The sequence below is a fragment of the Vipera berus genome (genome assembly GCF_964194415.1).
Source record: "Vipera berus genome assembly, chromosome: 1".
NCBI classification, from domain to species: domain Eukaryota; kingdom Metazoa; phylum Chordata; class Lepidosauria; order Squamata; family Viperidae; genus Vipera; species Vipera berus.
Window position 1 is genome coordinate 6,033,941 of NC_138202.1, and position 25,430 is coordinate 6,059,370.

Below are 25,430 nucleotides of genomic sequence, written 5' to 3' on the forward strand. Positions count from 1 at the left end.
GAAGGATGGAAGGCTGAGTCAACCTTGAGCCTGGTGGGACTCGAACCTGCACTAATTGCAGGCAGCTGGTGTTACTTAAGGAGGCATTAGCCCACTGCTCCACCAAGGCTAAGAAAGAACTTACGCTGGTAATTATGACTGCATTACAGGTGGTAATAGAATAGAGCTGGAAGGGACCTTGGAGGTCATCTAGTCCAGCCCCCTGCTCAAACAGGAGAACCTATACCATTTCAGACAAGTGGCTGTCCAGACTCTTCTTAAAAACCTCCCTTGACGGAGCGCCCACGATTTCTGGGGGCAAAGCTGTTCCACTGGTTGACTGTCCTCACTGTCAGGAAGTTTCTCCTTAGTTCCAGGTTGCTTCTCTCCTTGATTAGTTTCCATCCACTGTTTCTTGTCCTGCCCTCGGGTGCTTTGGAAAATAATAATCATCTTTGTAGCAGCCTCTCAAAATACCGGAACACTGCTATCATGTCTCCCCTATTTCTTCTTTTCTTTAGAGTAGCCAAACCCAAGTCCCGCAGCCATTCTTCTTATGTTTTAGTCTCCAGGCCTTTGATGATCATCTCAGTTGCTCTTCTCTGAATTTTTCCCACACACACAACTTTTTTGTGATAGCGTGACCAAAACTGGCTGCAGTTTTCCCGGCGTGGCCTTACTAGGGTTTTATAAAGCGGTACTGTTACTTTGTGTGATCTTGATTCTATGCCTCTATTTATACAACCCAGGATTATACTAGCTTTTTTCTGCTGCACACTGCTGGCTTATAGTCAAGTGATCAGGTTATTCCACTGATTTATTGTCCTCACTGTCAGGAAATTTCTCCTTAGGTCTAGATTGGTTCTCTCCTTGATCAGTTTCCATCCGTTGCTTCTTATCCTGCCTTCAGATGCTTTGGAGAATAGCTTGACTCCCTCTTCTTTGGGGCAGCCCTTCAGATACTCCAACAATGCTATCATGTCTCCCCTATTTTTTCTTTTCTTTAGACAAACTCAATTCCTGCAGCCATTCCTCGTATGTTTTAGTCTCCAGGCCTTGGATCATCTTTAGTTGCTCTTCTCTAGTAGTCCTCGACTTACAACAACAGTTCATTTAATGACTGTTCAAAATTACGACGATGCTGAAAAAAAGCGGCATATGACCGTTTTTCACGCTTGCGACCATTGCAGCCTCACCACGGTCACATGGTCAAAATTCGGACGCTTGGCAACTGACTCATATTTATGACGGTCGCAGCGTCCCCGGGGTGGTGGGGTGGGGGTCACGCGATCCCCGCCCCCTTTTGCGACCTTCTGACAAGGGAAGTCGGAGGGGGAAGCCAGATTGACTCCGGAACCCTGTTACTAACTGAACAGCTGCAGTGATTCACTTAACCTCCGTGTCAAGAAAGTTTGTAAAATGGGGCAAAACTCAATTAACAAATGTTTCCCCTTAGCCACAGAAATGTATATCCTTAACGTAAACTGCGCTGGGCTGGCTTTCAGTCAGAGTCTGTCTCTCGCTCTCTCTTGTACTGATTTATCCGCGTTATTTTTTTTTTTTTTTAGAAAAGCCCTTTCATTTTGGCTCCACCTGCGAACCGAATCTTTAAAAAGTTGTGGCAAACAGGTTTTAGGAGCCCGTGCCATAGAGCAGGGGTGTCCAACTCAATTTCATTGAGGGCCGCATCAGCATTGCGGTTGCCCTCAGGGGGGCGGGTGGGAGTGGCCAGGGTGGGCGTGGCCTACTGGGTGGGCGTGGCTAGAGTACGTATCGCCTACTGGGTGGGCGTGGCCAGCTCCATCGTTCGCATCAAGGGTGCCTATGCGGGGCCTGGGCAGGAGTGGGGCAGATCTGAGGGTCTCTGGCAGAAGGAGGGTCTCTGGGCCAGGGCCAAGGCAGTGGGGGCCGTTCCCTCACTGTTTCCAGGATGGCTTCGCGAGCGACGTGAAACCACTTCGCGGGCCGGATGCGGCCCCCGGGCCTTGTGTTTGACATTTCTGCCGTAGAGGGTGTGTTTTAGTCTGTTTTCTTCTCAGAACCGCTCAGAGGGCTGTTACACATCTTGTATCCTGCTGTTTGCAATAGCTGCTCCTGATGCTTCCTTGTGAAACGGGATCGCCGGCACCCGCCCCCCCTCCCCCTTTCTGCGCGGGAATGGAGGGGGCTTTTGACATCTGGCTTTATGTTCACTATCTCCCCCCGCCCCCTTTCCAGGATGTGGAAGCGTGGAACATTGGGAACCTGAATACACTCCTCGACATGGTGGAACATCAGTGTGGGATCATCATAGAAGGCGTGAACACCCCCTACCTCTACTTTGGGATGTGGAAGACCACGTTTGCGTGGCACACGGAGGACATGGATCTCTACAGCATCAACTACCTGCATTTTGGAGAGCCCAAGTCATGGTGAGCGTATGAAGAGGGACATTTAACAGGGTGTGAAAAAAATAAGTAACCGGTAGAAGAGAATAGGGTCAAGCTGTGGGCGCCTGGGTGGTCTCTGAGCTTGTGGTGGTTTTCTCGCAGACGTTTCGTGACCGTGCTGGGTAACATCATCAGTGCTAGAAGGGAATGTGGGGGTTTGGGGAGGGGAGGGGAAAGCGGTGGAAGTGGAAAAGGGGAGGAGGAGGAGGGGAATTGTGGGGTCCTTGGTGCTCTCTGAGTTTCTTCGTTTGCAGACGTTTCATGACCCAGCTAAGGAACATCATCAGTGCTAGAAGGGAATGAGGATTGCTCTCTTTTTATATACTAGTGGCTTGCTCTATCAGTGTTTGCGGAGTGTTGTTTTTCTTGTTGCTAGTTCCTTGATTTCGTCCTAAGAGAGCAAACCCCTGGACGTAAACAAAGACCAAAACCCCACTCCCCCCCTTTTTTTTAGCACTGATGATGTTACCTAGTTTGGGGAACGAAAACCAACCAAGCTCCGAGAGCCCCTGGGACCCCACGTGTGGAAAATGCGTCAACTGTTCCGCTCACCCAAGCACTACTCTCCGCCCGAATCGCAACGCGCGTGTTTTTTGGGGCGTCCCGTGTCTCAATGGAATGGGGAGCCCGTTTTCTTCTGCGAGTCGGATGAGCGGTTTCGTCCTGTGCGCCAAACGAACCGGGGCTGCTTGTGCCCGGCGGTGTAAATTAAGGGAACAACAGGAACACCAGTCACTTGAGAAGAAAGAGAGGAAAAGAGCCCGGATGTGGTTAGGGTTACTAGCAGGGAGAAAAAACGGGAGCAGGCCCCAGGACATCTGAGTAGGCTGCCTTGGGAATTGTGCAGCCGGCAAGAGCTTGTTCCTGTCTGGGTTTTATTTCGCCTTAATCCGAAACCCAAAACAACCGCAAGCATTTCTGTTAACTTTCCGTTTCTCTCGAACCGTCAGTATCTGAAAATGGTTTGTCAGATTCTCCCCCCGTTTTTGTTTTTTTCTTTCCTTGTTTTATATATATATAAAAGAGAGAGAGAGAGAGAGAGAGAGCGCAGACCTATTAAAATTGGTTGGGTCCACCATATTTTGTCAGAGGGGAGGGGGAAAGAGGCCTAGGGCAACGGAGATGCCAGGAAAAGCTCCCCAAATTCAGCGTGTTTGGAAAAAGTTTGCCCTGAAGCCAAAGTTTCAGAAGAGATTTCCTGCTTTGAACCAGCCCTGATTTCTAATCTCCCTCTTTGCATTAGCTTTTGTTGCGATTTGTCAAAGTACCTTCAGGGCAAGTAAGGTACATAAAGGAGGTAAAATGGTATTTATTAGTACTTAGCAGTTGTTCTTAAAACAACAACAACAACCCCCCAACCACTTAAGTTTGCCTTTCAACTTGAGTTAAAGCTGCTGTTTCATAAACCCCCAAAAGGATGGATGGATGGAAATAGCATCAAGAGCCAAATTTGGCTCTTGATAAAGCTTCGTTTCTCCTGCTCTTAAACAATCTTATCTGTTCTCTCCTTGTTCTGTGTAAATGGCAACAAGGGGCCTCTGCAGATTTATTTATTTATTTATTTAATTAAATTTTTATACCGCCCTATTCCCGAAGGACTCAGGGCGGTTTACAGGGCAACATAAAATACAATATAAAAATAGTATAAAATTAAAATAGATTAAATTAATTAAGCCCAACAATTAAAACAATATTAAAAGCTAAAACCCCTTCAGTCCAGGCCTTTCTTTTGCTTTCTCCCATTTCTCCTGCCCCAGCCATTTTTCCCCATCCCCTAAACCGTGTGTGTGTGTGTGTGTGTGTGTGTGTGTGTGTGTGTGTGTGTGTGTGTGTCTTCAAACTTGGCAACTTTTAAGACTTGTGGACTTCCACTCTCAGAATTGGCTGAAGAATTCTGGGAGTCGAAGTCCACAAACGTTGCCAAGTTTGAAGACTCCCCTGCCCCCTCCCCCGGACATAGATAATTTTCACCTATGAACCTTTGTGGGAAAATAAAAACAGGGTAAGTCATGCTGGGAGAACTATTAAACCAGTCGATTCCCCCCCCTCTTTGTTTTTGGAGATTTCAAAATTCAAAGTCACATTAGAAGTGAGTTATTTTATTTAATTTAATTTAGATAGACCTCGACTTACAATCATTCATTCAGTGACCGTTCAAAGTTACAGTGGCGCTGGAAAAAAGGTGACCAGTTTTCACACTTATCCCGAAGGTGGTTCTCTCCCCCCCCCGCACCCCCCCCCGGGAACTGGACTTCCTTGTGTTTCTCTGAAGGCGTTTTGCTTCTCATCCAGGAAGCTTCTTCAGAATCTCCACAGACTTTTCACGCTTAATGACCGCTGCAGCCTCCCCACGGTCACACAATCAAAATTCAATATGCTCGGCCACCTGTTCCTATTTGCTGTGTCTCGGGGGGGGGGTGTCATGTGATCCTCCTTCTCTGAAGCCGGATCCACTTAACAACCCGGTTACTAATTCCCTCAACAGTTGCGGCGAGTAAAGTCGTAACATGGGTTGAAAGCTCACTTAACAAACGTCTCGCTTTTAACAGCAGAAACATCGGGCTCAATTGTGGTCGTAAGTCGAGGACCACCCGGTATAGTATTTTGGAAATCAGCGTTTCCCCCATCCCCCCCTTTTTTGTTGTTGCGCCAAGGAAATACCGTATAAACCACACAAATAACTGGAGCCTATTCCTGGCATTGGGTGTGTGTGTGTGTGTGTGTGTGTGTGTGTGTGTGTGTGTCACACAGTGGAAAAACCAGGGCAGCTGACATAACCCCCCTCCAGGGATAGAAAGCATGCAAGCTTTGCTCCAAATATTGTTTGGAGTTGTTGCTTGTTGACATGGGGGAACCTGGGGGAGTGCTTGTGAGTGTTTTTGCAGTTCAGCTTGGGAGAGACCCCATGCCAAGAGACTCCGTGGATGTTATCTCATATTTCATTTGGAGCCCTTGCTGTTGCAGATGTTTGCAGACGCGAGGTTTGGCTGGCTCCGGTAAGTTGTTGTTCAGCAGGACTAGAACTCACAGTTGCCTGGTTTAATAATAATGATGATGATGAAGAAGAAGAAGAAGAAGAAGGAGAAGAAGTAGTAGTAGTAGTAGTTGGAAGGGACCTTGGAGGTCATCTAGTAGTCCAACCCCCTGCTCGGGCAAGAAACCCTATACCATTTCAGACAAATGGCTGTCCAGTCTCTTCTTAAAAACTTCCAGTGTTGGAGCATTCACGACTTCTGGAGGCAGGCAGTTCCACTGGTTAATTGTTCTCACTGTTAGGAAGTTTCTCCTTAGTTCCAGGTTGCTTTTCTCCTTGATGAGTTTCCATCCGTTGCTTCTTGTCCTGCCTTCGGGCACTTTGGAGAATAGCTTGACTGCCTCTTCTTTGGGGCAGCCCCTGAGATATTGGAAGACTGCTATCATGTCCCCACTCGTCCTTCTCTTCGTTAAACTACACATACCCAATTCCAGCAACCGTTCCTTATATGTTTTAGCCTCCAGTCCCCTGATCCTCTTTGTTGCTCTTCTCTGTACTCTTTCCAGAGTCTCAACATCTTTTTAACATCGTGACCAAAACTGGATGCCGGATTCCAGGTGTGGTCTTACCAAAGCCTTGTAAAGTGGTATTAACACTAGCACTGTGTTGGCTTTTTTGGCAGCTGCAGCACACGGCTGGCTCCTATCTAAGCCAGCACCTTAGCCACTAGATCAGGGGGGTCTTCAGACTTGGCTTTTTGATGACTTGTGGACTTCAACTCCCAGAATTCCTCAGCCTGGCAAGTTTGAAGACCCTTGCGCTAGACAGACCAAAGGGGGCTCTCTGCTCGAAGTGAGTCCTGCACACTCAAAACGTTGCGGGTGCGAAAAGAGCAAGCATGGAAGTGTGTTTTTTTTTATTCGTCCTCACCGCAGCCTGTGTGGAGGCGCTTAAAGTGCATCCTCGTCCGCTTTGACATGAACCGGTTTTGAAGTTTAAATACCACCAGGGTGCCCTGAGCCGATTCCTTCAGCAACGTGATTTCCTGGTGGTGTGAAAGGAAAGCGCGAGTGGGACGTTGGATTTCTCTGAACTGGTTTGAACTGGGCAGAGGCTCTCCAGAAACCTCAACGTCCCATAATAGGTAAAGGAACTCTGGTGCTCTCTGAGCTTGGTTGTTAGGTAAAGAAATTCGACTGTGTGGGATGACTAAAGCCACGTGAAATGTTTGATTGCTCTCAAACAGGAAGGGTTGCTACAGTAAGGGTTTACACTTAGCCTCACAACTTCCCCAGCAGTTACTCAGGAATTTAAAAGAGCCAAAAGAAACGCCTGAGCCGAGGTTTCAGCAAGCCAACAACTTTTATTTGGATCAAAAGAGAGTTGGGCGGCCCCACCTCTCTTCGTGGCTGGTCGAGAGATGAAGGCAACAACCAGGAAAGATGTCTTCCACCTTTTATATACCTTTCCAGAACAAAAAGATCCGGTCTTTGTATCAGGAACGAAAAGGGACAGAAAAATAATTCCTAGGTGATGACTCTACACAGCAACCCAGGCTCCATCTGCAACTCCTTTCCCCCCTCCCCTTACCATGCTCTTTTCATGTAAGAAATCCCCTGTACCTAAAGCATGGAACATTGGCTTTTATATAACTTAATTTCCCAATGTACTTCCCCTGCACTTAAGAGGACAAGAAGCTCTCATTCGGGAGTATAGTAAGATCCTGCTAAACTCCTCTCTACCCATTCATGCCTATACCTCTGATCTCTTAAGATGTCGATTAAAGTCAAGAAATCCACCACTCCTCACAGCGCTTAAGCTGCTGGCCGAACATCAGAGCACCACACAAAAGTGGATGGAAGCATGGAGTAGCTATACTTCCCAAGATATTTCTGAGCATATTAATCCTAATACTTTCCTGGCTGAGGAATTCTGGGAGTTGAAGTCCGCAAGTCATAAAAGGGCCACGTTTGAAGACCCCCTGCACTTAGGATGTTCACAGCAGTGTGCTTTGCTTGGGAGATGTGGGGAAATGGATGCTGTTTTAAACGCCCGTCCAGAAGCTTTTTATTCTCATCAGCCCTTTAATGCAGCCGCCTTGACCCTACAAAACGCCCATCCCATTATTTTTCATTCTCCACTGTTGTCATCAGACTTAACCACTTTTCATAGGCAGATCCTGGCTAAATCACAGGCTATATTGCAAATCACTTGGGTGATCTGAATGAAGGATTTAATCTACCCTGACACATATGGGTGACATACAATAGAATTAGAACGACTCATGGGGTGTGTGCCGATTCTCTGTATTAATGGGGAAAGACACCTTCAGCGCAATGTGATTGCGGGGCTCCCCGACAGACTATCCAACATATAGTGAGGGAATGCACTAATAGAAGATACCCAGGAGATTTTAAGGACTTCCTCTGCGTAACAACGGCAGCTACTGACTGGATCTCCAAACTCGACATTAAACTCTGAAATGTTATTTCTGTTTTCCTCTTAGGTTTTATAATTGCTTCTTTTTTGTAAAAAAAATATTGTTTTAACTGTTCTAACTTGTAAATATGAAGTGCTTTTAATTCTGTGTGTGACCAGCCATACGCTAAATAAATAAATCCCAACATGAAGCACCTACAAAGCTGCTTGCACATAAAGAAAGATGATTACAAAGTATCACTACTAATATCAATATTACGAACAGCAACCTTAAGCAATAATAAAATCCCTTCACTACCATTCTGCGGCTTAACCAAAAACCCTACTTTACATTTGTGTTGTTCTGCACGAAATGGCAGTTGGCTATTTGCATTTTAAGTGTTTCTGCCCCGGGACGTCCCACCCCCCCACACAGACCCTGTGAATGAGCAGGACACATTTTTCAGTGACAAAAGAGTAAAACCATAGGTATTGACTTTCCTAGATGAGGTGGTGTTGTCATTCAGGAACTTCCCTTCCCTTCTTGCTGTCAACCACTTGGTATTTTGGAAGCTTCAAAAAGTCCTTGAAATTTATTTCCTTTTCTCCACTAGATGATGCTAGTTGCACGGCGGGGAAAATCTTTTGGCCACGCAGCTCCTTGATTAGCATTTGGTTTTAGCACGACAATGGAGCTGAGAAGCTGGCATTTGGCCCTCCATTGTGCATACATTCCAAAAGTTAAATTTTGTCCGGTTTAATATGCCAACATTTCAGGCACGACAGCAAATAGATCGGCCCCAGTTCCAGCAAAATTTTTACTCTTAACTAAATTACTGCTAGTGGAACTGGGACTTTTTTTTTTATTTGCCTAGGGATTTTTGCCAGACTGGAGTCTTGAGAGCAGGCTTAATGGGAATATGCTATGCATAGATTCTTTTCGAAACAACAAACACGGTTTGAAATTGCAGCTAGTCAACAGCCTTGTTTGTTTTCTCCGTTGTAAACATCCAGATATTAATTCACTCCTTTCCCCCCCCCCCCTTTTGTATAAACCAGTGATGGCGAACTTTTTAGAGACCGAGTGCCCAAACTGCAACCCAAAACCCACTTATGTATCGTCAGGTGCCGGGTGGGTGTGGCCTATTGGGTGGGCGTGGCTGTGATGGTAACGGGAGACTGGGTGGGATTAAAAAGTTCAATCAATCAATTCTAACTTTGCAAGGGTTTTTTTTCCACGAGAAGTTGAAATTGATTGATTGATTGAAACTTTTTTTTTTTGCACACAGAGGCAAAGGCCCAAAGCAAAAAGGCTTTATAAATCCCAGCTGAAGGCCTAGGACTGAGACAATGGCACGCGTGCAACAGGTTCACCACCATGGGTATAAACGATATTTTTGAGGGAGAAAAGGAAATGATATAACATAGGTCTAACCTAAAAGCTTTCCAAAACCAGACTTTTGACAGAACCCTTGTTTTGCATGCAGGAAGGATCACATACTGGTTGATAAAAAGGAACTCTATCTGAATCCCTGAATCCACTCCAGTCAGATGTTTGCACTGAAGGCGTTATTTTCCCAACCGTGCCAACTTTTAAGACGTGCGGACTTCAACTTCCAGAATTCCCCAGCCAGCATTGCTGGCTGGGGAATTCTGGAAGTTGAAGTCCGCACGTCTTAAAAGTTGCATGTCTCTGCAAGGGTATTTTATCCTTCCGGCTGAAGTCTACCAACCATGGTGATCTTCCTTGCTCCAAATTTTATAATTGTCATTTTATAAAAGATGCTGAAAAATGGGTTTGGCTCTCTTAGGCCGTAGTGCAGGACTCCATAGCTGGTAATGTTGGCCTCAGACTTGATCGGACCAAGGGGGTTCCAGCATTGAGCAGTTCTCCTACGATAGGGGTCTTCAAACGTGGCCCTTTTATGACTTGCGGACTTCAACTCCCAGAATTCCTCAGCCAGCTTGCCTGGCTGAGGAATTCTGGGAGTTGAAGTCCGCAAGTCATAAAAGGGCCATGTTTGAAGACCCCTGCACTTAGGATGTTCACAGCAATGTGCTTTGCTTGGGAGATGTGGGGAAATGGATGCCGTTTTAAAAGCCCGTCCTTCAACATCCAGAAGCTTTTTATTCTCATCAGCCCTTTAATGCAGCTGCCTCGACCCTACAAAACGCCCATCCCATTATTTTTCATTCCCCACTGTTGTCATCAGACTTAACCACTTTTCATAGGCAGATCCTGGCTAAATCACAGGTTATATTGCAAATCACTTGGGTGATCTTGCAGTCCCAGTGGACGATCAGGTGACCGTGAGCCAGCCGTGTGCAGCAGCCGCCGAAAAAGCTAACACAATCCTGGGTTGTATAAACAAGAGGCACAGAATCAAGATCACGCGAAGTATTAGTAACCGCTTTATAAAACCCCAGTAAGGCCACACACCTAGAGTACTGCAGCTAATTTTGGCAACCATATCACAAAAAAGATGTTGAGAGTTTGGAAAAAAAATTCAGAGAAGAGCAACTAAGACGATCCAAGGCCTGGAGAGCAAAACGTACGAAGAACGGCTGCGGGACTTGGGTTTGGCCAGTCTAAAGAAAAGAAGAAATAGGGGAGACATGATAGCCGTGTTCCAGTATCTGAGGGGCTGCCACAAGGCAGAGGGGGGCCAGGTTGTTCACCAGAGCACCAGAGGGAAGGACGAGAAACAATGGTCGGAAACTGGTCAAGGAGAGAAGCAACCTGGAACTAAGGAGAAACTTCCTGACAGTGAGGACAGTCAACCAGTGGAACAGCTTGCCACCAGAAATCGTAGGCGCTCCATCACTGGAGATTTTTAAGAAGAGGCTAGATAGTTACTTGTCTGAAATGGTATAGGTTCTCCTGCTTGAGCAGGAGGCTGGACTAGAAGACCTCCAAAGGTCCCTTCCAGCCCTATCCTATCCTATCCTGTCCTGTCCTGTCCTGTCCTGTCCTGTCCTGTCCTGTCCTGTCCTATCCTATCCTATCATCTTCTGCGTTTAGGGGATGGACCAGGATTAATGGTTGCCATCCCAAACGGTCAGATAGCAGAGCAGAAGGCCCCGTTGGTGTATGGAGCATTGTATTTGATTGGCTTCAGCTCCGCAGAGTCCATTACTAAAGGGATGCACAAGGATGCCGAAACCTGATGAGAGAAGACCAATTGCCACTTCCTGATTGTGTGTGTGTGGGGGGGAGAAGAATCTGTAATCAGAAGGGCCACTCCAGCAGATGTTGCTTCTGTACCCCGGCCAAAAGCAGTCTTGAGAAAGATAAATTAACAGATTAGTTAAAATCTGCCCTGGCCAGTGGGAGACAGCTGGGGATTGCTGCTTTGAAATTCTCTCTTCCAGATCTCCCCCCCCTCCCCAGGGAGGGGAAAGGTTGGAAAAATTAAAACAGCTTCCTGGCCAAGGACAGCTGACTTTAAACTCTGAAGCTGCAGTAGCACATTCATTAATGACAAGATGAGCTGGTCCGTGCTGTTGATGGGAGAAGTGGGGCTTGACCAAGGGCGAATGGTAGACTAGAAATAGGAATAGAATTAGAATTAGAATAGAATATAGAATGAATAGAATAGAATATAGAATGAATAGAATATAATTAGAATGGGATATAATAGAATATAGAATGAATAGAATATAGAATGAATAGAATATAATATTGAATGTGCGTGTGTGTGTGTATTCTATATATAATATAGAATAGAATGAATACAATATAGAATGAATAGAATAGAATGAAAATATAGAATAGAATAGAATATAGAATGAATAGAATACAGAATGAACAGAATAGAATAGAATAGAATAGAATAGAATAGAATATAGAATGAGTAGAATATAAAATAAATAGAATATAGAATGAATAAAATATAGAATGGAATAGAATAGAATATAGAATAGAATAGAATAGAATAGAATAGAATAGAGAATAAGGTATAGAATAGAATGGAATAGAAAATAGAATAGAACAGAACAGAATAGAATAGAATAGAATAGAATAGAATAGAATAGAATAGAATAGAATAGAATAGAATAGAATAGAATAGAATAGAATAGAATAGAATAGAATAGAATTCTTTACTGGCCAAGGGTGATTGGAATTTGTTCTCAGTATACATATAAGCATCAAAGTGATAAATCACAAATCATAAGATACAAACATAAATCATAACTGGATGACCACCGGTGGAGAGCCACTTTTAATAATACTGTATAAAGGTTTTGTATATACCAGCAGGGGGCGCTGTTGGATTTCTAGCCATGGCCTCGGAGACAGTTGCGGCCCTCGTCTCTGATGTGGCTGTTAATGATGAGCCTTTCATTTTTCTTTGGCCTGGTTCGGCTCCTCTGGAATATTCTCTCCTCCCCCTCATCCTTTTTGTAGTCTTCAACCCTGATCATGATGATCTTGGAGAAGGCCTCTGGGGAGTGACTAACGTTAGGAACTCCGTGTCTGGAGGCCCTGCTTGGTGGTAATAACAAAGGCAGGGCTGAGATGGTAATTTTAGGTAAACCCATCCTTTCAAATGTTTTAAGGTAGCTCCTTCTCAGCAAAGCTTCCTTGAAAATAGTCTACACTCTGTGGAGGAAGAGTTTCAAACAAACCTCAAGGATTGGGAAGAACGTGGGTTTTTTTTTTTGAAGATACCTGAAGTTGGCCAACAGGTTCTTGGTCAGGGGTCTTCAAACTTGGCCCCTTTGATGACTTGCGGACTTCAACTCCCAGAATTCCTCAGCCAGCGTGCCTAGCTGAGGAATTCTGGGAGTTGAAGTTTAGAAGCAAGGGTCTTCAAACTTGAATTGTGGACTTCAACTCCCAGAATTCCTCAGCCAGCGTGCCTAGCTGAGGAATTCTGGGAGTTGAAGTTCACAAGCAGGGGGTCTTCAAACTTGGCCCTTTGATGACTTGCGGACTTCATCTCCCAGACTCCCTCAGCCAGTGTGGCTGGCTGAGGAATTCTGGGAGTTGAAGTCCACATATTTTTACGTTCCCAAGGTTGAAAAACACTGCTTTAAACCCAGGAAGGAAGTGATAAGAAAGATCCCACAAGCCAAGTAACCAAGACGAATGTGCATGTGTTTACAAAGGGTACATGGACAAAATGATTATTGTAAAACAACAACAACAACAACAACAGCACAGACACACAAGGCCCTTTGAGATCACATGATTTGCTCAATTATATTTCAAGCAAACTGGCTGTTACAAAAGTCTTTAACGCGCACGTGCCCTTTTTGAGATACAGACGATCTGAAGTTATTTACAACTCATCTTTAAAGTTGTCGCACGTGGATCAACAGTAAAAAAAATGAGATGACCTATTAGAGTAGCGCACAGCGTTGTCTTTTAATAAACATGGTCTTAAGAAGTCCATTAAATTAAATTAGTTCCCATCAGTTGGCAGCTAAAGAACTCATTCTTTAAGTCATTGATCACAGGGGTGGAAGGAAGCCCAGGAGAATCCTCCGACTATTCCAGGTAGATGGGTGCGCTAATACGGATGTGGAGAAAAGCTGTGTACTACCAACAGAAGAGAATATTATATGTAGCTCATGATTGAACTGTGGGGTCCTTGGTGCTCTCTGAGCTTGGCTGTTTTCTTGGAGACTTTTCATGTTACCAACCAGGTAACATCATCAGGGCTAGAAGGAAATGAGGGGATTGCTTTGTCAGCCATGGTGGCTTCCTTGATTAGTCTGTAGTTTACTGATAAACTTGTTTGTCTCCCTGGTTTCTTGATTGGGTATTGTTGACTTCTTGATTGTGTTAATCTTGAGTTAATCTCTGCTCATTTGGATATTGATTGCTGGTGAGGAGGTGTTTTGCTGGTTGTTGTTTACCCCCCCTTTTTTTGGGAGGAAGGAGGAAATTCCTTATCTTGAGAACTGCAAAGGACCAACCTTTACAGGAGCAGTGGGCTAATGCCTCCTTAAGTAACACCAGCTGCCTGCAATTAGTGCAGGTTCGAGTCCCACCAGGCTCAAGGTCGACTCAGCCTTCCATCCTTCCGAGGTAGGTAAAATGAGGACCCAGATTGTTGGGGGCAATTAAGCTGACTTTGTAATAATGCCGCTTGGGGTGTGTGTGTGAAAGCCCTAATAAGCAGGCATATACATAGAATGAAGGCTACTGCTAAGCTTGTAAGCCGCCCTGAGTCTTCGGAGAAGGGCGGGATATAAATGGAATTAAAAAAATAAATAAAAAAAAAATAAAAAACCTATCTCCCTGATGTCTTGGGGGCTCCATGCCTGGAGCTAATTATTTTCAACGGTAACTCGATTAAAAAAATCAAAAGGGGTCCACCTCTTCTAACAAAGCCCCTGAAAGCAGAATAAGAAGCAACGGATGGAAACTCATCAAGGAGAGAAGCAGCCTAGAACATAAGGAGGAATTTCCTAACAGCTAGAACAATTCACCAGTGGAACAACCTGCCTCCAGAAGCTGGGAATGCTCCAACACTGGAGGTTTTTAAGAAGAGACAGGACAGCCATTTGCCTGAAATGGTATATAGGGTTTCCTGCCCTGAGCAAGGGGTTTGGACCAGAAGACCTCCAAGGTCCCTTCCAACTCTTGTCATTCTTGTTAAAGCAAGGGGGTGGGGGGAAATTAGAGAAATACTTGCTGGTAGTTCTGGTTCAGATTTTCCAGCCACCATTTTAATTTTTGCCCCGGATGATTTGGGAAAGCTAATGCAGCGTTTCAGAAAAGGGCCAAGTTTGTTTTCCTTTCATTGTGGTGTCACGTTTTAGAATCCCATCCAACATATTGAGCTGGAAGGTTTAGAATGGAAAGCCGGAGACTCCGTTGCTTCTTGGCTTGGTAGGACCTGGGCTTCCGACACGTTTGTAATAAATCGTGTTTTTCCCACCGGTTGTCGTGTTTCTGATGGAGCTCAATTCAAAGGGCCAGGTTATACAGTGCTCTTTTGGCGATAAACCATTCAAAGCTGCCTTCCTGCAGAGGGCTGGTTTGTGTGTGTATGTGTGTGTCTGTGTGTGTGTGCACTGCTAAGTAGTTTCTCTCCAAGCTTCCAAGTGGGAAGCCGCAGAACTCATTGTTGTGTGTGTATTTTTCTCTCTATAATTATGGTATACAGGGTTTGGTTTTTTTTCATTCTGTGTTCTAATTACCACCTCCCCCCCCCCCCCCCGCCGCCTCTAGCTGGCTCTCAGTTCTCCTTTCAAATCGATAGAAACATATTTTATGCAATTTAAAACAAAGCGTGTAAAACAATAGAAAGATTAGCCCACATTAGAACTTCTGAAACAGATCAATAAGCTCCTGAGCGACGGAGCACAACCATCAAGAGACTTCTGCGCCAAGGGGAATAAAAATATATTTTAGCCTGTGGCTAAATTAAAACAAGGGACGCGGTGGCTCAGTGGGTTAGGACGCTGAGCTTGTCGATCAGAAGGTTGGCAGTTTGGCGGGTCGAATCCCGAGTGCCACGTAACAGAGTGAGCGCCTGTTACTCGTCCCAGCCTCTGCCAACCTAGCAGTTCGAAAGCACGTAAAAATGCAAGTAGAAAAATAGGGACCACTCCAGTGGGAAGGGAACAGCGTTCCGTGGGCCTTTGGCGTCTAGTCATGCCGGCCACGTGACCACGGAGACGTCCTCGGACAAGCGCTGGCTCCTCGGCTTTGAAACGGAGATGAGCACCGGCCCCGAGAGTCGGAAACGACTAGCACGCATGTGCGGGGGAACCTTTACCTTTTTACCTAAATTAAAACACGGTGGGTAATGTACGTCCGTTATCTGTGGGGGCTCTTTTCTGGATTGATGCCCAATGAAAATTTACAAAATGGGGCCTCAGCCGGAGCCACTCCTGGCCCCAAGTCCTTTGAAGCTGAAAGAAAAACCTTAAGCTTGGCTGAGCGATATTTGAGCTCTTTGAACAGTGTCTCCATGCATCAGTCTAGCCATTGAATTTTAATCCCCTTTACAGGTGGTCCTCAACCTAACGCCAGTTCATTTAGTGACCATTCAAACTTACAGCGGCACTGAAAAAAGGGAGGTGGCCCTTTTTCATACTTAACGACCTTGCAGCATCCCCATGGTCTCAAGATCTAAATTCGGACCCTTGGCAACTGACTCATATTTATGACGGTTGCAGTGTCCCGGGGCCGTGCGATCGCCTTTTATCACCTGCTAAGAAGCAAAGCCTTAATAACCGCAGTGATTCACTTAAGCAACTGTGGTAAGAAAAGTCATAAAATGGGGCAAAATTCACTTAACGCAGGGGGTGGTGGTGCGTGAGACGATATTCCAGGGGGTGTGAAAACCTGGGCTTTCAAAGTTACGGTGTATCTGCATAATTCGTTGCCGTTATTTTGAACTTTTGTAAGGGGTGCAAGAATATATTGGAAGCGTTCTAGGGGCACGGAGGATAGAAAAGATTGGGAGCCGCTGACTTAACAGATATCACTCTTTGCGACAAAAATTTTAGGCCGCATTGTGGTCATATGTTGAGGATTACCTGTACTTTATTTTTATTGCTTAAATTTACATGCTGTCCACCTCATCCTCCATTTTCTAGACTGTTTGTCCAGGCATCACAATTTTTAATGATTGACAGAGTCACAGCTGTGACTGCTCCAACACTGGAAGTTTTTAAGAAGAGACTGGACAGCCATTTGTCTGAAATGGTACAGGGTTTCCTGCCTGAACAGGGGGTTGGACTAGAATACCTCCAAGGTCCCTTGCAACTTTACTATTATGATTATGATTATTATTGCTAATGCAAGAATCCCTGCAATTGTGCTCTCTCTGTCCCAGACTCAGTTTGGGACATTCCAGGGTTCAAGCCACACGTCTTCATTTAGGCAGAATTGGTTCTACCTTCTCATTCAATGTTGTCCCCAGTTCTGAGTTGAAAAGGCAGATGGTGGTTTGGTCGGCCATAAGCACGTTGACTTCACCCTCTTTAACTGCAGGGATTGAATCTCATCCCGTCAAACGGACAGGAGGCACATTTGGTGAACCACCGAGGTCTCTCTGAAATCTGTCGGCTATTTTGGTGCAGAGGGGCTGTTTTTCATCCTGGAAAGTGAGGGACGCGTCCAACATCTATTTAATAATTAAATTTGTATGGCTGGCCATTCGATGGATCAATCTGGGCAGCTAAGAATGGGATAACAATAACTGCTTTGAAAGTGAGATGGGTGATACCTAAATGGGGTGGATGGATGGAGATAGATCAGGGGTCTTCAAAGTTGGCAACTTTAAGACTTGTGGACTTCAGTTCTGGGAGTTGAAGTCCACAAGTCTTAAAGTTGCCAAGTTTGAAGACCCCTGAGATAGATGATAGATAGATAGATAGATAGATAGATAGATAGATAGATAGATAGATAGATAGATGATAGATAGATAGATAGATAGATAGATAGATAGATAGATAGATAGATAGATAGATAGATAGATGATGGATGGATGGACAAAATAGATTAAATAGATAGACTAAATAGATTAGATAGATTAAATAGATTAGATTAAATAGATTAGATAGATAGATAGATAGATAGATAGATAGATAGATAGATAGATAGATAGATAGATAGATAGATAGGCAGGCAGGCAGGCAGGCAGGCAGGCAGGCAGGCAGGCAGGCAGGCAGGCAAAATAGATTAAATAGATTAGATAGATTAAATAGATTAAATAAATTAGATAGATTAAATAGATTAAATAGGTAGGTTAAATAGATTAGATAGATTAAATAGACAGATAGATGATAAAAACACAGTAGATAAAATATGGATGGATAGATTGATAGACAGACAGACAGTGAATACAGATAGTCCTCGATTTATGACTGGTTGCTTGGTAACTATTTGAAGTTACGACGCGCCCCCTGAAAAGTGGTTACAGCCCAGTTCTGATGGCGGTACCCCCATGGTCACACACAGGATTGCATTTTGGGGACTCAGCAACCGGCCTGCGTTTATGGCTACTTGCAGCATCCTGTGGTCACATGACTGCACTTCACGAATATTTGCCGAAAACGGGTGTTTGGACAAAAAAACGCCCCAGAGTGAACATGGTGGGGGTTTGCTTAATGACCGCAGAGTCGCTTGAAAAGCACAGATCTCCCGCTTGCTGCCGTTGCTTCTGCTTCTCCTGCTTCTCTCCTTTCTTTTTTGAGCTCTTTTTGTTTTTTTGCTGGGACTCTGGCTAATCGCCTTACAAAAAGGGTCAGTTGTGTAGCTTTAGGGGAACCGGGTTACATCACTCCTTTGACCATTTGGTAAAAAAAAAAAGCCCCCCCCCAAAAAAAAAGCTTCAGAGAAAGAAAACAATGAAACGGTTTCCTGGGAGAACATCTTAAGTCCGGTGGGAGAAATGGAAGGTAAAGGTCCTCGAGTCATAAAAAAGCCAAGGCTGCCTACCCCTGTGGCCGAGTCCCATTCATTGCAATATGGCAAAAATGTAGAACTTCGGTAGGCCTAACTGTCTTTATATACCCTGCTAATAAAAATCTTCGTACCATTAAGCAAGCGAGCTTAACTTGAAATGCACCAGTCATCTTGCAACTCCGCCTCCTCCTCCTCCTTCAGATGAAAAAGAGAGGGGATGTTTTCAGTCGCTAGCATTGTCAACAAGTCTCTTCCATTCTTGACGGATGATTTTTTATTTTTTTATTTTTAAGCCTGCAAATGCACATTTTAGCTCTAATCCTTACGAAACGCAACTGGCGTTTATTTTAGCGTACAGAACGCAACAGTCAACGTTAAAACAGCCAATGCATAATTTTAAAAATGTTCAAATAAAACACTCTCACGGTTGCGTTATATGCACGGTATAATTACATTTTTGAATAGCGGAGCTTTTGGATGGATTTGTGTGAATGGCTAGAAGAATAATTTGTTAGCAGATGTTAAATTTAGCAGTACCTCCCCTTCAATCCTGTCCATTGTAGGGGATAAGCAGGTCACTTTTCAAAAATTAACAAGAATGGTATGTCCGTCTGACTAATTAAAAGGCTAATTAAAAAATTAATTACGATTCGAATCGGTTTAGGACACTTCTGCAGAATAGCATGCCTGAGCACGTGTGTGTGTGTGTGCGTGCGCACACGCACACGCACACACACGCACACATAGACATGTTGGGAAGCGTGCAAATTAAATTTTCGATAGAAGAGAATAAAAGAGAGAAAAAAATAAGGCATCTGGATCAGTCAAATGCACAAAAAGATTGCATAGGCTTGAGCTGAAGAAGTCTTGTAATTGCATGCTGTGAGTGAAATGGGCAGTCTCTTAAATTGGATAAAAATAATATTTCCTCTCTTAGACTCTTTTGGTCTCACTGGGGTGAAGGGTGATTATGTTCTCACAGAAGTTTTGAATTTCATTGGCTGACCTTAGGCATGCACAGGTACACACACACACACACACACACACACACACACACACACACACGGGGGGTGGTGGGGTGGAGGTTTTTCTTTTTTTCAGTTTAAGGTACTGATCACAAAAACGCAGCAGGTTCTCTGCCGAAAGCTTTCATAACCTGTAGGGAAGGGGAGAACGTAGAACAGGGGTGTCAAACTCGCAACATCAGGTGACGTGTCGTGACGTATCGCAATTTTTTTTTTTGCCATTGCCGGCAATGGGGTGGGCGCGGTTTCGCTATGATGCATCCGGCCCGTGACAGCCCTGACTTAGCCATTGAAACCGGACTGTTGTGAAGTTATGTGATGTGATTCAGAATAATAGAATAAAAAAACCCGCAAGAGTTGGAAGGGAACTTGGAGATCTTCTAGTCCAGAAGTCCCCAACCTTTTGGGCACCGAGGACCGGTTCCGTGGAGGGAGGTTTTTCTGCGGACTGGAGTGTGTGTGGTTTTGTGTGCCGCCTGCATCTCGCGGATGGGGCTTTGCTTGTTCGTGCAGATCGGTTGCCGGCATGTCGCGGCCCAGTACTGGTCCACCGACCGGGGTGTGGTGACCCCCTGTTATAGTCCAACTCCAGACCAATTGGCTCTCCAGTCGTTTCTTAAAAAAACCCCTTTGTTGGAGCACCCACAACTTTTGGAGTCAAGATGTTCCACTTTTCTGACTGTCGGGAAATTTCTCCTTAGTTCCAGGTTGCTTCTCTCCTTGATGAGTTTCCATCCGTTGCTTCTTGTCCTGCCTTCGGGCGCTTTGGAGAACAGCTTGACCCACCTCTTCTCTGTGGCAACCCCTGAGATACTGGAAGACTGCTAGGGGAACACATTAGGTGAGGCAGCAATGAATTAGAAGAAACAACAACAACAACAACCCTGATGGGAGAGATAAAGTTACTTAACCAGCACATAAGAGAAGCGCAGATGGCTTCCATTGAGTGGTTTACATATGCTGTGTCTGGCTTCACCATTACTTGGACAAGGCGCATAGGCTACAGTGTGCCTGGGATGGATGCAATGTCAAGATTGACTCTTTCCCAAGCAAGGCAATCGGGACAGCCTCGTGCCCCTTCCAGCCAACCTTGGTTTTGAGATGGGAAATCTTCTCCCCACAAAAAGAAAGAGGTGGGGGAAAAGACCTTGCAACGTCAAGATAGAAGCCACATGCCTGGCTGAGGAATTCTGGGAGTTGGAAGTCCACAAGTCATCAAAGGGCCAAGGCACCAGGCTAGAAACGAAAGAGATTGTGAGTTCAAGTCCTACTTTAGCCATGAAAGCTGGCTGGATGACCTTGTGGGAAACCGGAGGAGGAGGAGGAGGAAGGAAGGAAGGAAGGTGTATTGGATACGCTCGACCTCTCAAGTTATTTGTAAAAGGAGTAAAGAGCAAAAGAGTAAATTGACTAAAGAGAAAAATAACAAAAAACAGGACTCCGCGATCCCCTGGTCCCCAAAGCCTGGGTGTCAAGTTTTGTTCTGAACCAGCCTGCTACCGGCCTTGCAATAAGGCAAACCCCTGTTCAAACAGTAGAGACTGGAGAGCGTCTAAGGCTGGAAAGCGTCTGCCAAGATTTATTACTCAAATAACAGAACAAGAAACAAAAACACTGGAACTTGAATCCTCAAACGGAAGGGTTGCTTTCAGCAACCAGCCCTTCCCCAAACACTCCTTTTATTTAGAGATCAGGGCGTGGCCTCCCTGTGCCTCCTCCCGAGGAGTCCCACAGCCTTTCTCTGTTTGGTCCTGCTCGACTGCCTCCTGCGTCGGGCGTCCTTGAACAGGGCCAGCTGTGGGTCATCATCCTCCGCACTATCGGGCTCACGCAGCTGAGAAGAGGGCCCCGGCTGGGGGCTCTGCGAAGCCTCCAAGCCATCATCAGCCGGTTCGTCTTCCACACACTCCTCCTCCCCCTCGTCTGAGTCATCCGAGACATCTGAGCCGGCTGCCGGACCCACAGGCTGGCCCTGAGTCACAACAAGTTTCCGTCTGGGCTTTTCATGTGACTCTGAGGCATTGTTTACCTTAAAAGACCTTTATTAGCCTAATACACCTGCAGATGCTTACTCGAAGGAAGCTGGAATCTGAAATCTCCCCCCCCCCTTGCACCATATATTAAAACACAATTCTCCACCTTTTCTAATTTTGTCATTAATCATATTCTCCAAATAATTTAAAGAATCAGTTTCCGTTAGAAAGCCTGCCAAGGCCTTATCTTCTTTAGTTAGAGAGATGGCCTTGAAGGTCCAATCCTACTCATTCCCCCTCCCAACCTTAAAGCAATACACAAGTTTAACATATGAAATGGCTACTTCTCCATCTCTTGTCAAGCAATAACATTCGATTTTAGCAGCGTTGACACTGGGAGCATAATTGAAAAGTAAAGGTAAAGGTTCCCCCGCACATCCGTGCTAGTCGTTTCCGACTCTAGGGGCCGGTGCTCATCTCCATTTCAAAGCCGAAGAGCCAGCGCTTGTCCGAGGACGTCTCCGTGGTCATGTGGCCGGCATGAGTGGATGCCAAAGGCGCACGGAGCGCTGTTACCTTCCCACCGTAGTGGCCCCTATTTTTCTACTTGCATTTTTTACGTGCTTTCGAACTGCTAGGTTGGCAGAAGCTGGGACGAGTAACAGGCGCTCACTCTGCTACGCGGCACTCAGGATTCGACCCACCAAACTGCCGACCTTCTGATCGACAAGCTCAGCGTCCTAACCCACTGAGCCACCGTGTCCCTGGGAGCATAATTAAGACTTCACTAATTTCCTGAACAGGAGAAGGATTCTTCCAGTCTTCTGTCATGAAAGTCACTGTTCGTTGGCTGTAACCATTGACCCCACTTGCCCTCTGTAGTTTCAAACAAGGCCTTTGGCCAAAGGTCCGGGATCTTTCTGGGCCTGCAGTATTTCCCAAAGGGGAAAGGAGACGACGCGCAGAGCCTTTCTCCATCCTTCAGATGCACCGGATTTCGGTTGACAGTCCTTGAATGTCGGCTTCTGAATTGTTTCCAAAGAGCTCTAGGCTAGTCACACTTAGATCATCAAGCATCATTGTCCCGAGTCTTTGAAAAACAACTGCTCTTCCAATGCTGCAGCCTTCACCAATTAATGATTACATGTCAGAACGGTCCAGCTCTTCTCTTTGATTTCGGGGGGGGGGGTGGGGGGTGGGGAGGAAAAAAAACGAAACCAAAAAGCCGACCCCTTCAACAGTGTCAGTCGTGGGATTCTGGTGGGATTCCGGCGTTGGAAGGCTGTGGAATTCCATTTCGATCTCTGCTCAGTCAAAATTAAAGCGGGCCTAACATTTGGCCTGCCTCTGCTCGAACACATTGGGCGGCGGAAAGGAACCCGTCGTGCTTTTTTCAGCGACTGGCAGGCTAACCCCACTTTGGCTCCCCCCCCCTGGAATCTTTGGGGGGTGGGTGGGCCGTGTATGTTTGATGGAAGAGGAATGGGCCGGGCTCTCTTAATTGCCACTCGGATGAATTGGAAAGGATCTCAGGCTGAGCGGCAGTTGCTTGGTGAAATGCAAGAACTCGGCGTGGTTTATAAGCCTTTTTTCTGGAAGAGGGACCGGCTTAAACAAATGGCTTCTGCTTCGGTTAATAGATCATGCCAGATGGTGACCGTAAATGGCAGCTTTTGGGGTTTTTTTATTTTATTTTTTTAATTTTGGGGAGAGGCAAAGGTGTGACACAAACCCACGTTTAAAATGATTTCTCCCCCCTCCCCCCCGGAAGGATTTAGTTTATTGCGTTACAGTTGAGAGTTTTCCTACCGTCTTCTGTTTCGTAATGGGGTTTATAATAATCATCACAATAAAGTTGGAAGGGACCTTGGAGGTCATCTAGTCCAACCCCCTGCTCAGGCAGGAAACCCTATACCATCTCAGAGAAGTGACTGTCTAGTCTCTTCTTAAAAACTTCCAGTGTTGGAGCATTCACAACTTCCGGAGGCAGGTAGTTCCACTGGCTAATTGTTCTCATTGTCAGGAAATGTAATCATAATCATAATAGTAAAGTTGGAAGGGTCCTTGGAGGTCATCTAGTCCAACCCCCTGCTCAGGCAGGAAACCCTATATACCGTTTCAGACAAATAGCTGTCCGGTCTCTTAAAAACATCCAGTGTTTTTAGGAGCATCCACAGCTTTTGGAGGCAGGTTGTTCCACTGGTTAATTGTTCTAGCCATCAGGAAGTTTCTCCTTATATTCCAGGTTGCTTCTCTCCTTGATTACTTTCCATCCGTTGCTTCTTGTCTTGCCTTCAGGTGCTCTGGAGAACAGCTTGACTCCCTCTTTTTTGTGGCAGCCCCTGAGATACTGGAAGACGGCTATCGTGTCACCCCTCGTCCTCAGCCGTTCTTCGTACGTTTTAGCCACCAGTCTCCTAACCATCTTTGTTGCTCTCCTCTGCACTCTTTCTAGAGTCTAACTTGAGGAAGCCAAAAGAATGTGACACCTTTTTTTAGAAGATTTGCAGGAATGTCTGCGGATGACCTGAGGCTTGATTTTGTGCATGGCTGTGGTTCATTGAAACAATGTGTTTGTTTGTTTGTGTGTTTCCTTCAGAAGCAAGGAAAAATTGATCGCGACTCTTATCAAGTAGGACAGCAGGTGCCAAAAGGCAGTCGGATCGCTCTAACCCCAAAGAGTGGAGGTTAAGGAAAGGCCTGGGGATCAGGCAGCCCTCCACTTACGACCGCTATTGAGCCCGACATTTCTGTTGCTAAGCGAGACATTTTTGCTCAGCGGCTTCTGCCCCGTTTTAGGACTTTCCCTGTCGCAGTTCTTCAGTGAATCCCTGCGGTTGTTAAGTGAGCAGCACGGTTGTTAAGTGAATCTGGCTTCCCCCATTGAGTTTGCTGGTCGGAAGGTTTGAAAAAAGAAAGAAAGGGAGGGGGGGTCACGTGACCCCAGGATGCCACGGCCGTCATAAATACGTGCCAGTTGCCCAGCGCCTGAATTTTGACCCTGTGACCCTGGGGATGCTACAACCGTCCTAAGTCTCAACAATGAACATAAGTCACTTTTTTCAGTGCCGCTGTAACTCTGAATGGTCACTAAACAAGGCGTTTGTAAGTCGAGGACTACCGGCATCTCTGATCTATGAAAGGAAGAGTGTGGGAAAAGACGGTTAAATGAGTTAAAACGATAGAGATGAGAAAAAATTCCGGGCTGAAGTCTACCTATACATTATTCTCCTTTAGCGACGCATCGAGTGGATAAACCTGGCTGGGCAGCGCGAGGTCCACCAAAGTAGGATGGTTTTCATGTTGAAACGTTGCGTGCAGCGTGCTGTTTCCCCTGCAAAGCCCTGTTTCTGGCTGTTTGGATTTGAGAAATAATTTCACGGCATTGTCGCCACAGTAAACATTTTAAAGCTGCCTTTCTCTCCTTCCGTTTGCACAGTGGTGTTAAGGGAGACGGCCAGACTCTTTTGACACCTGAGCAAAATTTTATTCTGTACTAGGCCTTTTTCTTCAGATACGGAACCTTTGCATAAATGAGCTTCCGAACGCATCCTGAGCTGAGTGCATAAAGAACAGTCCCAGTGTGGCAAGCAGAGAATTAGCACACACAAGCCTTGGACCCATTATTCGCACAGTGGCATGACTTTTCGCTGTTTTGTGCCAAGTGAAAGGGGCAGTTTGCATATATCAGCTGGCACAGGACAGGAACAGCTGTTCCACATTGCTGCCATTTTAGTCTCTCTCTCTCTCCCTCTCCCTCTCTCTCTGTCTCTCCCTCCCTCCCTCCCTCTCTTCCTCCCTCCCTCTGTCATTATTATACATTTACATTTTATAAATATGAACAGAATAACATGAGTTGGAAGGGATCTCGGAGGTCATCTAGTCCAACCCCCCTGCTCAGGCAGGAAACCCTATGCCATTTCAGACAAATGGTTGCCCAGTCTCTTCTTAAAAACTTCCAGCGTTGGAGCATTCACCGCTTCGGGAGGCAGGTTGTTCCACTGGTGAATTGTCCTCACTGTCAGGAAGTTTCTCCTTAGTTCTAGGTTGCTTCTCTCCTTGACTAGTTTCCATCCGTTGCTTCTTGTCCTGCCTTCAGGTGCTTTGGAGAATAGCTTGACCCCCTCTTCCTTGTGGCAACCTCTGAGATATTGGAAGAGTTGCTATGATGTCACCCCTCGTCCTTCTCTTCGTTCAAGTACACATACCCAATTCCAGGAACTGTTCTTTGTATGTTTTAGCCTCCAGTCCCCCGAT

At 45.6% G+C, this 25,430-nt stretch overlaps 1 protein-coding gene across 10 annotated transcripts in view; it reads left to right on the forward strand.

Moving 5' to 3' along the window:
* The window catches only part of KDM4B (lysine demethylase 4B), a 275,813-nt gene that overhangs the window by 50,603 nt on the left and 199,780 nt on the right, over positions 1-25,430 (forward strand). For all 10 annotated transcript variants that reach the window (XR_014025553.1, XM_081320789.1, XM_081320792.1 and 7 more), the window contains exon 6: positions 2,197-2,390. Coding sequence is in view for 9 of the 10 variants with exons in the window: in XM_081320789.1 (XP_081176915.1) it covers positions 2,197-2,390 (194 nt within the window). In the remaining variant the exon portion in view is untranslated. The remainder of the gene's footprint in view (positions 1-2,196; positions 2,391-25,430) is intronic.